The following is a 16,635-nucleotide window of genomic DNA, read 5'->3' on the forward strand; positions in this document are numbered from 1 at the left end:
CATCAAACAAGTTAAAATACTTGAATTAAATTTGACACACAAACAATGGATGTGTATCATTATACTAAATTAGAAGCAATTACTAATAATTAGGAACAATATTGACATGAAATACACTCCATAGCAATCAGCTTTGCTTTGTGTTTAGAGATATAGGCACATGTCAATATAACAACTATATCCACTTAATTCTGTATTTTCATGACAACAGTAAAATATAAACTAAATATGTTGTTCAAACCAATGCTAATTTGTATTTATACTGTCCCACATTATTTGTATATGAACAGAAAGTTTTTTTGGTGACACAGTTGCATTGTATAAAAATCTGTCCAAGCTGTTGCATCATATTTGTACTATAGTGTTTTAGTTTCTTTTACATGTGGGTGTTCATAGAAGACAGTATTTTATAAATTTTTATTAATATACATCCTCAATACTTTTTCCATCTTGTGTATGTCAACACAAAATGAACACACTGATTCAGCACATTTACAAAACATAGATAGCATCTGTTTGGCCACTTGTGTTTTAAAACGTATTGTCAGTATAGCTAGCATCACTGGTGCAAACCACTGATGAATGGCTATAGGAAAAAACTCTATATGAAATGGAATTCATGATGCACATCATAAACTTACCTCTAAATTCTAATCCTCTTAACTGAAAGGTGACAAGACCGTTGGCAAGTTCTATGATATGTACGAGAGCATTGAGGTAATCAGATGCCAGTATATAACAATCACCCTGTGATACGGTACCCCATCTACCTAACTGTAAATCACCATATAAACTATGTTGTAAAGATCTTGTTAAATGTTCATAAAATATAGAATTCAAGTTATTGTCATCTGAGCCTAGAAATGAAAAAAAGAAAATATAGTTCAGAAAGTTTATCGTATCAAATTCAAACATAGTTTTCATTTTATTATGTCTGAGATTATAACTGTGAAGACAAAACATATCAAAGAAACAAAGACACCTTTAATGATTGACTTATTAGTAATTCCTCCATTTTGATCTACATCAAATGCACTACTTTCTACATATCAATACACTCAGGTGACATATAACACCACAACCGCATGTATACTGACACAAATCATAACAAAGTAATTCCCAAAATGTTACAATGACATTTCATTAAATAAATTGCCAAATGCTGAAAATTAGGAATAAAATTTAATACTCATTTAAAGTGCTGAATGGTATAAAAATGTGAAAGAATTGTCAAAAGAACAAGTCATTGTCAATGACACGTCCCCGTTCCGTTCATATTTGAGTGACATATACATTCAAAGCAGATCATGACCGAAATGCACCTGCATATGTACAACACATTGTGCTAAATCTGAACAAAATCCATCCATGCATGACTGAGATCCGGTTCTGGAATTGTGAAAATACGTGATTTTGATGCATTTTCGGCCTTAAAATGGCCATCATTCCGCTATTGTTAAGCAGATCATGAAACAAATGCACATATCTATTTGTGACATGATGTACCATGTGTGTGTGAAGTTTGAACTTGATCAATCCAGACATGTCTTGGATACGGGTCCAGAACTGAATTCTTTAACAAAATGGCCGCCAGTCGGCCATTTCGAACTTGATCCGAAAAAAAAAAAGACGTGCATCAAGGTCCTATTATGTTTAATGTATGTACCAAATTTGAACAAAATCCATCTATGCATAACTGAGATACGGGTCCGGAATGGTGAAAATGTGCGATTTCAATGCATTTTCGGCCTTAAAGCGGCCCCCATTTGGCTATCGTTAATGAGATCATGAAACAAATGCACAGACATATTTGTGACATGATGTACCTTGTGTGTGTGAAGTTTGAACTTGATCAATCCAGACATGTCTCGGATACGGATCCAGAACTGAATTCTTTAAAACAAAATGGCCGCCAGTCGGCTATTTCGAACTTGATCCGAAAGAAAAAATGACGTGCATCAAGGTCCTATTATGTTTAATGTATGTACCAAATTTGAATGAAATCCGTCCATGCATAACTGAGATCCGGGTCCGGAATGGTGAAAATGTGCGATTTCAATGCATTTTCGGCCTTAAAGCGGCCGCCATTTGGCTATCGTTAATAAGATCATGAAACAAATGCACATACATATTTGTGACATGATGTACCTTGTGTGTGTGAAGTTTGAACTCGATCAATCCAAGCATGTCTCAGATACGGATCCAGAACTGAATTCTTTAAAACAAAATGGCCGCAAGTCGGCCATTTCGAACCCGATCCAAAAAAAAAAATGACGTGCATCAAGGTCCTATTATGTTTAATGTATGTACCAAATTTGAACAAAATCCGTCCATGCATAACTGAGATCCGGGTCCGGAATGGTGAAAATGTGCGATTTTGATGCATTTTCGGCCTTAAAATGGCCGCTATTCGGCTATCGTTAATCGGATCATGAAAAAAATGCATGTGCATATGTCCCATATAATGTGTGATGTATGAGTGAAGTTTGAACTTAATCGGTCCATGCATGTTCGAGATACAGGTGATCACGGACGGACGGACGCACGGACGGACGGACGCACACAGGGCAAGACATAAGTGCCCGTTTTCGGACTGCGTCCGAACGGGGACTAACAAGCCATGCATGGCACAGTCCCCGTTAGTTATCAAATTTAAGACATAAAGTTTTGTTTATACATGTAGTAATATAGCTGGAATATAAACATGTCAGGAATATGATTATTGTTTTACATTTAAATGATTGACATTTGTATCTGATCATCAAATGAGTATTGAGAGATATTGCTCTGGAACAGCATTAATTAAAACAAAATCAGCCATTATGAATATATGTATAATGAATATATGAAATTTGAACATAGTCAGTCAAAGCATGTCAGAGATATGGCTCTAAAAGCCCATTCATTAAAACAAAATGGCCACTAGTCAGCCATTCAGAATCAAATCTAAAAAATAAAACAAGTTTTTTAGCACAAAAATAGCCACCAGTAGGCCACTTTGAAAAGGATCGTCAAACCAATATATCCGTATATCTGTGACATGATGTATAATGAATATTAAAAATCAGGGGTACCAATGAAAGTGTAGCTTTTTAATGAAAATCACAGCTTTGACACGGTGCAGCATAGCTTGGTCAGGAAAAGCTTAGCTGCAGGAATGAAATCCGCTAGTTTTGACACCGAGAACTCAAGCTTTGAAGATATTTTGATGTTGAGGGCGTACACAACATGGCTGCCTCCAAAAGCAGTGTTAGCGACGGTAAGTATTTTACTCGTTTTCTAAACAAAATCACCAAGTTATGCTGTGTAATATGCCGCAATCAGTGAAGTTCAGGTTCAATTTTATTTCTAGAAAGTTTCAGCCACCATTTTACAAAACTTGCAGAGAAATCTCAATTCCAATTTTCGAAGCGAACATTCTATTCTTATACATGTAATTGGATTTTATGACAGTGTAAATACATGGTGGCTAGTGTTGACAATGTCTGTTTTCGAGAGTTTGTAAAAGCTCACGAAGATTTAAAAGTTAGCATCATATGAGATGAATATTTAGCTTCACTTCCTTTCATTTATGCGCTAGCCACCACGTCTTTACACTGTCATAAAATCCAAGTACATGTATAAGAATAGGACGTCCTGCTAGCCTGTTCGTTTCGAAAATTAGAGTTGAGATTTCTCTGCAAGTTTCGTAAAATGGTGGCTGAAACTTTCTAGAAATGAAATTGAACCTGAACCTCACTGATCGCGGCATATTACACAGCATAACTTGGTGATTTTGTTGAGAAAACGAGTAAAATACTTACCGTCGCTCACGCTGCTTTTGGAGGCAGCCATGTTGTGTACACCCTCAACATCAAAATATGTTCAAAGCTTGAGTTCTCGATGTCAAAGCTAGCGGATTTCATTCCCTGCAGCTAAGCTTTTCCTGACCATGCTATGCTGCACGGTGTCAAAGCTGTGATTTTCATTAAAAAGCTACACTTTCATTGGTACCCCTGAAAATTTGAACATAATCAGTCAAAACAAGTCAGACATATGGGTCTGGGAACCCATTCATTAAAATAAAAAAGCCATTTTTAGTCTGATCTGAAAAATAAAATGATGTGCATCAGGAACCCGTAATGTCTAATGTATGTACCAAGTTTGAACGAAATCCATCCATAAATGCCAGAAATGCTTGATATTTGATGATTTTTTAGCACAAAAATGACAACCATTCGGCCATTTTGAATAGGATCGTCAAACCAATATATCTGTCTATCTATGACATGATGTATAATGAATATTTAAAACTTGAACATAATCAGTCAAAACAAGTTGGAAATATGGGTCTAGAAGCCCATTCATTAAAACAAAATGGCCGCCAGTCGGCCATTTTGAATGTTATCTGAAAAACAAAATTATTTGCATCAAGGTCGCATAATGTCTAATGTATATATCAAGTTCTAACAAAATCCATCTGTAAACAACCGAGAAACGCTTGATTTTTATGATTTTTTAGCACAAAAATGGCCGCCATTCAGGCATCTTGAATCAGATCGTAAAACAAAATGATGTTCATGAAGGTCCTATAAAGTCCAACGTATATACAAGGTTTGAACAAAATCCATCTGTAAACAGCCGGGAAATGCTTGATTTTGATGATTTTTAGTACAAAAATGGCCGACATTCGGACATCTTGAATCAGATCAAGAAACAAATGGACGTGCATATGTATGATATCATGTATGATGTATGTGTGAAGTTTGATTGTGATTGGTCCAGGCATTTCTAAGATACAGGTCCGGACGCACACACAGACGCAAGCATGCACACAGGCACGCACGGACACACGGAGGTCAAAACATAAGTCCCCGTTTTCGGACTTCGTCCGAACGGGGACTAAAAATGAAGTGAATAAGAAATCTTACCAGGCATCCGATCAAGTTGAGATGCTAATCTAGTATTGGAATGGTCCACTCTTTTTGTACTGAAATCAAGGCAACCAGAAAACAATTATTATATTGTAGTCATGAAAAGTTGAACTCAATTTTGATAGAAAATCTGAGATATCATCATTACATTATACAGACTTGAAGAAATTGAAGAAAAGTGAAATTTGACAAGTGAAATTTGACAGATTTCCGACAGACATGTTCATACTTACTTATAATCTCTTTCCCAAAATTTGATTGGTCTTACATAAGACGTGAAAAATATTGCACTGCCAAGAAATGGATTTAGTGGAGTGGAAAATAACGCTGATATTGCGGCCTGAATGAATAACATTGCAGAATCTAGTATACAGTTAAAGAAATATGCATGTACAACAACAAAATAAGTGTGGTAGCCATGAAATATTCACACAATGGCATAATGCAGAATCACTGACAGAGGTAAAGCAATATACCATTGTACCATGAATCATTAGATGGTTTCACATTACACAATAAGACAGGCCTAAGGCTGGCCCAAATTTTAGACTAAATTTTGTGTGTGAACAGGAACATAAATATTTAAGCCAGCCAGAATAACTCAATAACCATAGTATCAACTAGAGTCGTAACGTAATTGCCACTATCTTTGATTAAATATGTAAATTGTGTTTTTGACTTTCATTTTACTCACAGCAACACCTATGAGAGGAGTTAATTGGACTGTTAAGGAAACAAAATTAAAGTTTTGCAACTTGTTTCCCATGCCTGTAAAAAAAATTCTCGCTCTAATGTACAGATAGGTTCCACGAATTGTCGTTGAGTTTTCGTTCAACTGTTCAAAACAAACTTTAACCAAAGTCAGATTTAAACAGATTGTTTGTGCCCACTCTTTGCACCATCCATGTTTCAAATTAAATATCTCTTCATAAAAAATTGCATCGTAAATAAAGAAAAATGACGAGGAGAAACAACAACTTATTTAACAACAACTTTGTTTATTCAAGAAACCAAAAATGTGGGCAGGCCTTAGACACACTAAATGTGAAACAGGCTATAAATGCCATATCAGTGTCACAGTTCGTCAGATAAAAGGATACGTGGTACACTAAATGGTTGGGCAAATGCATGGAATGCTGATCCCCATGTGATCTGCCATGGTGCTATGTAAGTAATGACAAACTGCATTTTCAGAACGTACTCATAAAACTGCAACGAAAAAAAAATTATTATACACAGTTTTTTTTTCTGTTAAGGCATCACCTCCTGAAAGCATTTAAAAATGACGTCAGAAGGCAGTGTTATAACTGTACAGTAATGTAATCCTGCACATTGGAATCCTGTTTTATGTTGCATTGTGGGATATATATCATAAATCCCCCGATATGTAACTCATGTATTCAATAAAATATTATTTTACCTACATGCAGCAACATGGCTCTAATAAATGGTAGTGTTTGCCATGGTGATGTACTATGTATGTTATTTTTCTGATGCATATTCAAGACATGTAATTTTGTTAAAATATTTAGTGAAAAAACAACGATTACTTAGATGCATTAACTTACCTTTATAAGAAGTACAGACATAAAGAAATAGTCAATAAGGAAACTCTCAGAGCTCATTCTAAAGTCAAACGTGAAGAATAAAACTGTGAAAATAAGAATCCAATAAACTCTGGCAGGATCTGAAAAGGACATGCGCAGAGCCTTCATTCCGCATATAGTAACGATAATAGCACCAGCACTGTAAGATATAAACAAATAGAACTAATGTCATTATACTCTTCTGCAGTAGCTAGATTTAGAAAGTGAGAGGTCAAAATTTGACACTTTTCTTGGGAGTCTTACAAATACAAGTAGATGGCAGCCATCTCTTAAGGAAACCAGAAAAATTAACCAAGGAAAAAAGTATTTGCTTTATTAGAAGCACATATCCAAAAGAAGCAGACATTATTGCATACTGGACGGATAAAATACGACTTAATTTTACCATAGACTCACCCTATTGTTTGCATATAAGCGTTTGCGCTATTAATAGAGCAAGTATGGTAATAATTTTTGGTTAAAATTAAATTTACTATAATAACAATTCATCTAATTTGTACTATAGATTTTTTCAATTGCTGAATTTCCGAGCAATAAAATTTAATTAAATACCATGACAAAAAATATACTAATTCTGCAGCACCTGTTACTTACAATGATCCAAATTTAATTGAAATTTCTGGAGAACTTGTGGTTAAGGCACTCATGAAGACAAGTGGATGAATTATATTACGTTCAATAAAACAAATCCATACATGGACTTTTTCAAACCACATTACTTTGGCAGCATCTGGAAATAAAAGAAAAATGATTTATCCATTCCTGAATCTATCTTTCATTTATTTATTCATTCATCTTTCATCCACCCACCCGACCATCTCTGTTCATTTATTCATTCACCAATCCCTTGAATTGAATGACTCAATGATTCATCCACCCACCCAACTGTTTGTTCATTCATTGATTCATTCCTCCACCTACCCATCTTTATTCATTAATTTCTTTGTCATCGGCTACTCACCTGAAACTTCAAACGGAGTGTATTCATCATTTTTCATGACTGGATGTGCCACACAGAGCCACGGAAGTTGTTTACGCATTTGTGGTATAAAATAATGAAAGACGACTCCTACAACACCAGCAAGTATGTATAATATATAACTCAATGTTGGCTGCAAATAGAGTAAAAAACATAATTAAATAAAGTTTTTAATTTTTTTTATTATTTCAAAATAGTTTTATGATAATAATGATTACAAGAGAACAAATCACAGCTAGGACCATAGTTACCTGTAAGACAGTAAATACTGTACTGACATGAACAGCAAATGCTAAGATAGCAATCAAGGCACATACAATTATATCAGACTGCAATCTTTCTGACTGAAATGAAACAAAATATAGATCATATTAATAATGTCTGTATGTATACAAATGTACACTTACAATACACTTTTTATGTCACTATAAATCCTCACTGCAGGCGAGACAATACAAATATACACTTACAACACACTTTTTATGTCACTATAAATCCTCACTGCAGGCAAGACAATACAAATGTGCACTTACAACACACTTTTTATGTCACTATAAATCCTCACTGCAGGCAAGACAATACAAATATACACTTACAACACACTTTTTATGTCACTATAAATCCTCACTGCAGGCAAGACAATACAAATGTGTACTTACAACACACTTTTATGTCACTATAAATCCTCACTGCAGGCAAGACAATACAAATATACACTTACAACACACTTTTCTAATTTTTCTGGTAATGGATCAACTATATCGGTTCCATCTGTGGCTGGCTGTGTTTCTTTTGATGGCCACACATGCTGTTTTACAATGGACCTGGAACAAAAACAACACATTGGTAACAACCAGCTGGTAACATCCCTCACACTTCACAAATCTTAGAAAGTTATCTCAATGAATTAGAAGCACACATGCTGAAAAATCAATTACCGGGGTACATGACAAAAAGGCTGTTGGTAAGCTCTCAAGAAAGTCTGAATATGCACAACATTTAAAAGATGTGTTTCTAATAGTACAAATATGGTACACTCCCACAAACTTGTGATAAACTAGTAGCCCATTACAAGTATCAGAAACCATATTGCTATAAACAAGTTCATATTAAATTATGACACTTAATAAATGTGATAACACATGTTCACTCACTGAAGACCCACTGATGAATAGACACCAGTGACATTTACATATCACATGGTCACTCACTGAAGACCCACTGATGAATAGACACCAGTGACATTTACATATCACATGGTCACTCACTGAAGACCCACTGATGAATAGACACCAGTGACATTTACATATCACATGGTCACTCACTGAAGACCCACTGATGAATAGACACCAGTGACATTTACATATCACATGGTCACTCACTGAAGACCCACTGATGAATAGACACCAGTGACATTTACATATCACATGGTCACTCACTGAAGACCCACTGATGAATAGACACCAGTGACATTTACATATCACATGGTCACTCACTGAAGACCCACTGATGAATAGACACCAGTGACATTTACATATCATTGCTGGTCACTCACTGAAGACCCACTGATGAATAGACACCAATGACATTTACATATCACATGGTCACTCACTGAAGACCCACTGATGAATAGACACCAGTGACATTTACATATCACATGGTCACTCACTGAAGACCCACTGATGAATAGACACCAGTGACATTTACATATCACATGGTCACTCACTGAAGACCCACTGATGAATAGACACCAGTGACATTTACATATCACATGGTCACTCACTGAAGACCCACTGATGAATAGACACCAGTGACATTTACATATCATTGCTGGTCACTCACTGAAGACCCACTGATGAATAGACACCAGTGACATTTACATATCACATGGTCACTCACTGAAGACCCACTGATGAATAGACACCAGTGACATTTACATATCACATGGTCACTCACTGAAGACCCACTGATGAATAGACACCAGTGACATTTACATATCATTGCTGGTCACTCACTGAAGACCCACTGATGAATAGACACCAATGACATTTACATATCACATGGTCACTCACTGAAGACCCACTGATGAATAGACACCAGTGACATTTACATATCACATGGTCACTCACTGAAGACCCACTGATGAATAGACACCAGTGACATTTACATATCATTGCTGGTCACTCACTGAAGACCCACTGATGAATAGACACCAATGACATTTACATATCATTGCTGGTCACTCACTGAAGACCCACTGATGAATAGACACCAGTGACATTTACATATCACATGGTCACTCACTGAAGACCCACTGATGAATAGACACCAGTGACATTTACATATCATTGCTGGTCACTCACTGAAGACCCACTGATGAATAGACACCAGTGACATTTACATATCATTGCTGGTCACTCACTGAAGACCCACTGATGAATAGACACCAGTGACATTTACATATCACATGGTCACTCACTGAAGACCCACTGATGAATAGACACCAGTGACATTTACATATCACATGGTCACTCACTGAAGACCCACTGATGAATAGACACCAGTGACATTTACATATCACATGGTCACTCACTGAAGACCCACTGATGAATAGACACCAGTGACATTTACATATCATTGCTGGTCACTCACTGAAGACCCACTGATGAATAGACACCAGTGACATTTACATATCACATGGTCACTCACTGAAGACCCACTGATGAATAGACACCAATGACATTTACATATCACATGGTCACTCACTGAAAACCCACTGATGAATAGACACCAGTGACATTTACATATCACATGGTCACTCACTGAAGACCCACTGATGAATAGACACCAATGACATTTACATATCACATGGTCACTCACTGAAGACCCACTGATGAATAGACACCAGTGACATTTACATATCACATGGTCACTCACTGAAGACCCACTGATGAATAGACACCAGTGACATTTACATATCACATGGTCACTCACTGAAGACCCACTGATGAATAGACACCAGTGACATTTACATATCACATGGTCACTCACTGAAGACCCACTGATGAATAGACACCAGTGACATTTACATATCACATGGTCACTCACTGAAGACCCACTGATGAATAGACACCAGTGACATTTACATATCACATGGTCACTCACTGAAGACCCACTGATGAATAGACACCAGTGACATTTACATATCACATGGTCACTCACTGAAGACCCACTGATGAATAGACACCAGTGACATTTACATATCACATGGTCACTCACTGAAGACCCACTGATGAATAGACACCAGTGACATTTACATATCACATGGTCACTCACTGAAGACCCACTGATGAATAGACACCAGTGACATTTACATATCACATGGTCACTCACTGAAGACCCACTGATGAATAGACACCAGTGACATTTACATATCACATGGTCACTCACTGAAGACCCACTGATGAATAGACACCAGTGACATTTACATATCACATGGTCACTCACTGAAGACCCACTGATGAATAGACACCAGTGACATTTACATATCACATGGTCACTCACTGAAGACCCACTGATGAATAGACACCAGTGACATTTACATATCACATGGTCACTCACTGAAGACCCACTGATGAATAGACACCAGTGACATTTACATATCACATGGTCACTCACTGAAGACCCACTGATGAATAGACACCAGTGACATTTACATATCACATGGTCACTCACTGAAGACCCACTGATGAATAGACACCAGTGACATTTACATATCACATGGTCACTCACTGAAGACCCACTGATGAATAGACACCAGTGACATTTACATATCACATGGTCACTCACTGAAGACCCACTGATGAATAGACACCAGTGACATTTACATATCATTTACATATCATTTACATATCATTTACATATCATTTACATATCATTGCCACAAATATTTCTTACCATAACACTGTAAAATCTGATGTACTTCTACTGAGATGGTAACTGAGGGAAACCAATAAACCACAAAACACTGAAAACAATACATGCTGCGAAGACAACTCAGAATCCTAGATAAACAGAAAAACACATGTATTTATTTAATTTCACATACTGTAGAACTGGAAATTATTTGCAAAATTTTATTTTCAATTAATTCATAGAAAAAAAAAGAAATTGCAATAATAGTCCCTGTGAATTTTCAAGTTTAAGTAATATATAAAATTTTAACAAACAGTCAGAGAATGTCAGAGATATGGCTCCAAAACTGCATTCACTAAAACAAAATGGCCTCAAGTTGGTCATTTTGTGTCCAATCTGACAAACAAAGTGGCGATCATTAAGGTATTATAAAGTTCAATGTACAAATAAAGTTTTAACAAAATCTGTCTATGCATGATTGAGATCCAGATCCGGAATTTTGATGAATTTTTAACATTAAAACAATCGCAATTCAACCATCTTGAATGAGAAAACCAAATGAATAAATATGCATGTGTGACATGATGTATATGTAAAGCTTCAATACCAGTCGGCCATTTTGAAACCTATCCAAAGACATATCAAAGATTTATTTCTAGTAAATAGTGTTTAGTGTCAATCAGGATTTTAAGTTTGGTTAGGCCACACCGACTTAATTGTATGGATGACATCCACGCGCGCATTAGTTTTCGTCTTTTCCCAAAAAAAAAAAAAAAAATCTCCGACGACGAGTCTCTACAGATCGGTTTTCTGTCCGGAACTTGCCCACTCATATTGTCGCAAAGCGCCGGCTTGTCATAAAACTCTTTTTGGACTATCTAAAAACATGCCAATTTTGTCGTAAATGATCTTCTGCACGAATACGTGAGCATAACAGTTCAGAGGAAAAATTGAAGGATTGTTGTAGACTGGTACGCAATTGACGTCGGCCAGGGAGATATGACGTTTACACAGCTATACGAGAGATTGGTTAAAGCTAACCCCTACTGTGTAGAGAGGAGCAAGCAAGGACATTTCTGTATCATTGCAATGTTTTGTTAGTTATTGTCATAAAGTAGTGATATGTACATTCCGCCTTGACTTGTACTGAAAATGATGTCCATGTTGTACCTTGCATGCAGTGTTTTTGACTGAAGGTACTTCATCATGACTACATGTACTAGAGCTTGTCTGAAACGGTTATACCTGTGACAGTAATACAGTACGAGATGTGTATATCAACATGTGCCTCCTACAAATAAAGACTTCTCGTTGTTTTTTGATACATTGTGTTCAGTGGTCCAATTCGTAATAGCAGCTCCGTAGTCCTGTGGTTTTAGCAGGATTTTTTTTTTCGCCCTCTCGCATTAGTTTTGGGGTCTCCAGAGGATGTCATCCATAAAATTAAATCAGTGTGGCCTTAGTAAAATTCTACAGTAGTACACCTTGCTGATGGCAACTTGAGATACATTGATGCTGTAATGACAATAGTAACATCTATTTTGTAGGAGATTATGTAGGAGTGAAATACAACCAGAAGATGCTTTGGGATCCAACCTGCCAATCCATGTAGCCATTTTGTTGTAAACCAAGAATAGTGTATAGTTTGATTTAGAGTAAAATTCTGCAGTTTGTCTGCTAATACCATATTTTTGTAATATTAATTGTGAATCATTGTGGTTGTTTGGGTGAATGATAATTCTAAAGAACACAGCAAGTTGAACTTTCATCACCATGTCATCACACAATAGTCTTGATGCAGGAAGCATGTGTTTTATAAAAACATTCTTGATGACTTGAATATTTCTATTGTACCATTATTTTATACTATCTTTATTCTAACCATATAAATGTTCTCATAGTTTACAAAAGCATTCATTTCTTATACTAGTATATAAACATGCAAATAACTTTGAAAGGTTGTCCCACAAATATTAAACTGTGCATAATTGTTAATTTTCTTCTTCCACAAAAATAACAGAGACAATTCCATTTTGATTTCAGTGAACGTATCAAACACTCTAAACATTATAAAAATTTGACTTACTTGCAGAGCTACATAGGCCAAACCAAACAGCATGGATACAACCAAAATACTGCGACAAAAACTGTACAAAGCACCAGATAAGGATGAAGTAGCTGCAACATTGAAATGAAATAATTGGTGACTGATGGGTTAATAACTTAAAAGTAAACTAAAAAAAAAAACAGCCAGTATAATTATGGAGCTGAGAATGGGACCATTCATTTGCAGCTAGGATGGAATAATATTGTGAAAAATACCACTTTCATTAAACGACTTTCTTGGCATCAAAAAAACCTTGTAAATAAGTTGCAAATTATATATACACTGTGACTTAATACTTCTACATATTCAGCCTGTATTGTTTTTTTCATTTAATGTAAATTATATAAACATTGTACCATTCTACTTACCATTGCCACCAAATAAATGAATATCAAATTGTTCAAGAAAATATGTTGTAAAAGTATTGCACTGTGGTAGTAACCCAATCAAAAATATAATTGGGAAACACAATATTAAAACTGAAAGAGAAAAAAACAATACACGTTAGTTTTAGAAATAATTTATATTACATAAATAGATAACATCACATGATCTTTTAATATAGGTGTGTTTGTTAATCAAGTTGTATTTTCTAATTAGACATCACAATGTTTACGATATTATTTCACATTTGCTGTATTGTTTATATGAAGTTATGATGCTTTGATGTGTAGTTTGATTATTTGCTTTCTCTTAATATTTCTATAGTTATAAAAGTTTTTAGGATTTTCCACAGCTAATTATCTAATTCTTATAGTTAATCTATTAATACGATCATTGATAGACTTTAGATTGACATATCTAGGTCTCAGGTCACAAGAAACAATGTAATGCATGAGCCGCCACGTTTTGCTTGTTATATCGTTGTATTTTTGCATGTTCTGTGTTCCACCATTAAATAAATGTTAGTTGAATGATTATTAGTAATAAACTAAAACTTTCTGACTATGTTATTGCTCTTACAGTATACAATGGCTATACAATTTCATACAACCACAATATCATGACATGGCTGACATATCACATGATGACATGGCTGACATATCACATGATGACATGGCTGACATATCACATGACGACATGGATGACATATCACATGATGACATGGATGACATATCACATGATGACATGGATGACATATCACATGACATGGCTGACATATCACATGATGACATGGCTGACATATCACATGATGTCATGGATGACATATAACATGTTAACATACCTGACATATCACATGATGACATGGATGACATATCACATGATGACATGGATGACATATCACATGATGACATAGATGACATATCACATGATGACATAGATGACATATCACATGATGACATGGATGACATATCACATGATGACATGGATGACATATCACATGATGACACGGATGACATATCACATGATGACATGGATGACATATCACATGATGACATGGATGACATATCACATGATGACATGGATGACATATCACATGATGACATGGATGACATACCACATGACATAGATGACATATCACATGATGACATGGATGACATATCACATGATGACATGGATGACATATCACATGACATGGATGACATATCACATGATGACATGGATGGCATATCACATGTTGACATGGATGACATATCACATGATGACATGGATGACATATCACATGATGACATGGATGACATATCACATGATGACATATCACAAATTAACATAGCTGACAAATCACATGTTGATAGAGCTGACACACCACATGTTAACATAGCTGACACATCACATGTTAACATAGCTGACACATCACATGTTAACACAGCTGACATATCACATATTAACAGAGCTGACATATCAATGATGACAGAGCTGACATATCACATGTTAACATAGCTGACATATCAATGTTGACATAGCTGACATATCAATGTTGACATAGCTGACACATCACATGTTAACATAGCTGACACATCACATGTTAACATAGCTGACATATATGTTGACAGAGCTGACACATCACATGTTAACATAGCTGACATATCAATGTTGACATAGCTGACACAGCACATGTTAACATAGCTGACACGTCACATGTTAACATAGCTGACACGTCACATGTTAACATAGCTGACACGTCACATGCTCACATAACTGACACAGTACATGTTAACATAGCTGACACATCACATATTAACACAGCTGACACAGCATATGTTAACATAGCTGACACAGCACATGTTAACACAGCTGACATATCACAAATTAACATAGCTGACATATCATATGTTGACAGAGCTGACACATCACATGTTGACAGAGCTGACATATATGTTGACAGAGCTGACACATCACATGTTAACATGGCTGACATATCACATGTTAACATAGCTGACACGTCACATGTTAACATAGCTGACACGTCACATGTTAACATAACTGACACAGCACATGTTAACATAGCTGACACATCACATGTTAACACAGCTGACACAGCACATGTTAACACAGCTGACACATCACATGTTAATGCAGTTGACACATCATAAATTAACATAGCTGACATATCATATGTTGACAGAGCTGACACATCACATGTTAACATAGCTGACATGTCATATGTTGACATAGCTGACACATCACATGTTAACATAGCTGACACATCACATGTTAACATAGCTGACACATCACATGTTAACATAGCTGACACATCACATGTTAACATAGCTGACACATCACATGTTAACACAGCTGACACAGCACATGTTAACACAGCTGACACAGCACATGTTAACACAGCTGACATATCACAAATTAACATAGCTGACATATCAATGATGACAGAGCTGACATATCACATGTTAACATAGCTGACATATCAATGTTGACATAGCTGACATATCAATGTTGACATAGCTGACACATCACATGTTAACATAGCTGACACATCACATGTTAACATAGCTGACATATATGTTGACAGAGCTGACACATCACATGTTAACATAGCTGACATATCAATGTTGACATAGCTGACACAGCACATGTTAACATAGCTGACACGTCACATGTTGACAGAGCTGACACATCACATGTTAACATAGCTGACACGTCACATGTTAACATAGC

The 16,635-nt window shown here is 35.9% G+C and overlaps 1 protein-coding gene across 3 annotated transcripts in view; it reads right to left on the bottom strand.

The window, feature by feature from the left end:
- Positions 1 to 16,635, bottom strand: part of LOC100366288 (pecanex-like protein 1) — an 86,958-nt gene that overhangs the window by 14,169 nt on the left and 56,154 nt on the right. For all 3 annotated transcript variants that reach the window (XM_085507900.1, XM_085507894.1, XM_085507890.1), the window contains exons 15-26: positions 13,890 to 14,000; positions 13,501 to 13,592; positions 11,457 to 11,563; positions 8,221 to 8,323; positions 7,751 to 7,843; positions 7,482 to 7,632; positions 7,115 to 7,250; positions 6,482 to 6,659; positions 6,014 to 6,122; positions 5,147 to 5,276; positions 4,911 to 4,969; positions 642 to 857 (exon numbers count right to left, since the gene is read on the bottom strand). In XM_085507900.1, the coding sequence (XP_085364026.1) occupies positions 642 to 857; positions 4,911 to 4,969; positions 5,147 to 5,276; positions 6,014 to 6,122; positions 6,482 to 6,659; positions 7,115 to 7,250; positions 7,482 to 7,632; positions 7,751 to 7,843; positions 8,221 to 8,323; positions 11,457 to 11,563; positions 13,501 to 13,592; positions 13,890 to 14,000 (1,485 nt within the window). The remainder of the gene's footprint in view (positions 1 to 641; positions 858 to 4,910; positions 4,970 to 5,146; positions 5,277 to 6,013; positions 6,123 to 6,481; positions 6,660 to 7,114; positions 7,251 to 7,481; positions 7,633 to 7,750; positions 7,844 to 8,220; positions 8,324 to 11,456; positions 11,564 to 13,500; positions 13,593 to 13,889; positions 14,001 to 16,635) is intronic.

Source organism: Saccoglossus kowalevskii, chromosome 2 (assembly GCF_978046115.1).
Source record: "Saccoglossus kowalevskii chromosome 2, keSacKowa6.1, whole genome shotgun sequence".
In the NCBI taxonomy this organism is placed as follows: domain Eukaryota; kingdom Metazoa; phylum Hemichordata; class Enteropneusta; family Harrimaniidae; genus Saccoglossus; species Saccoglossus kowalevskii.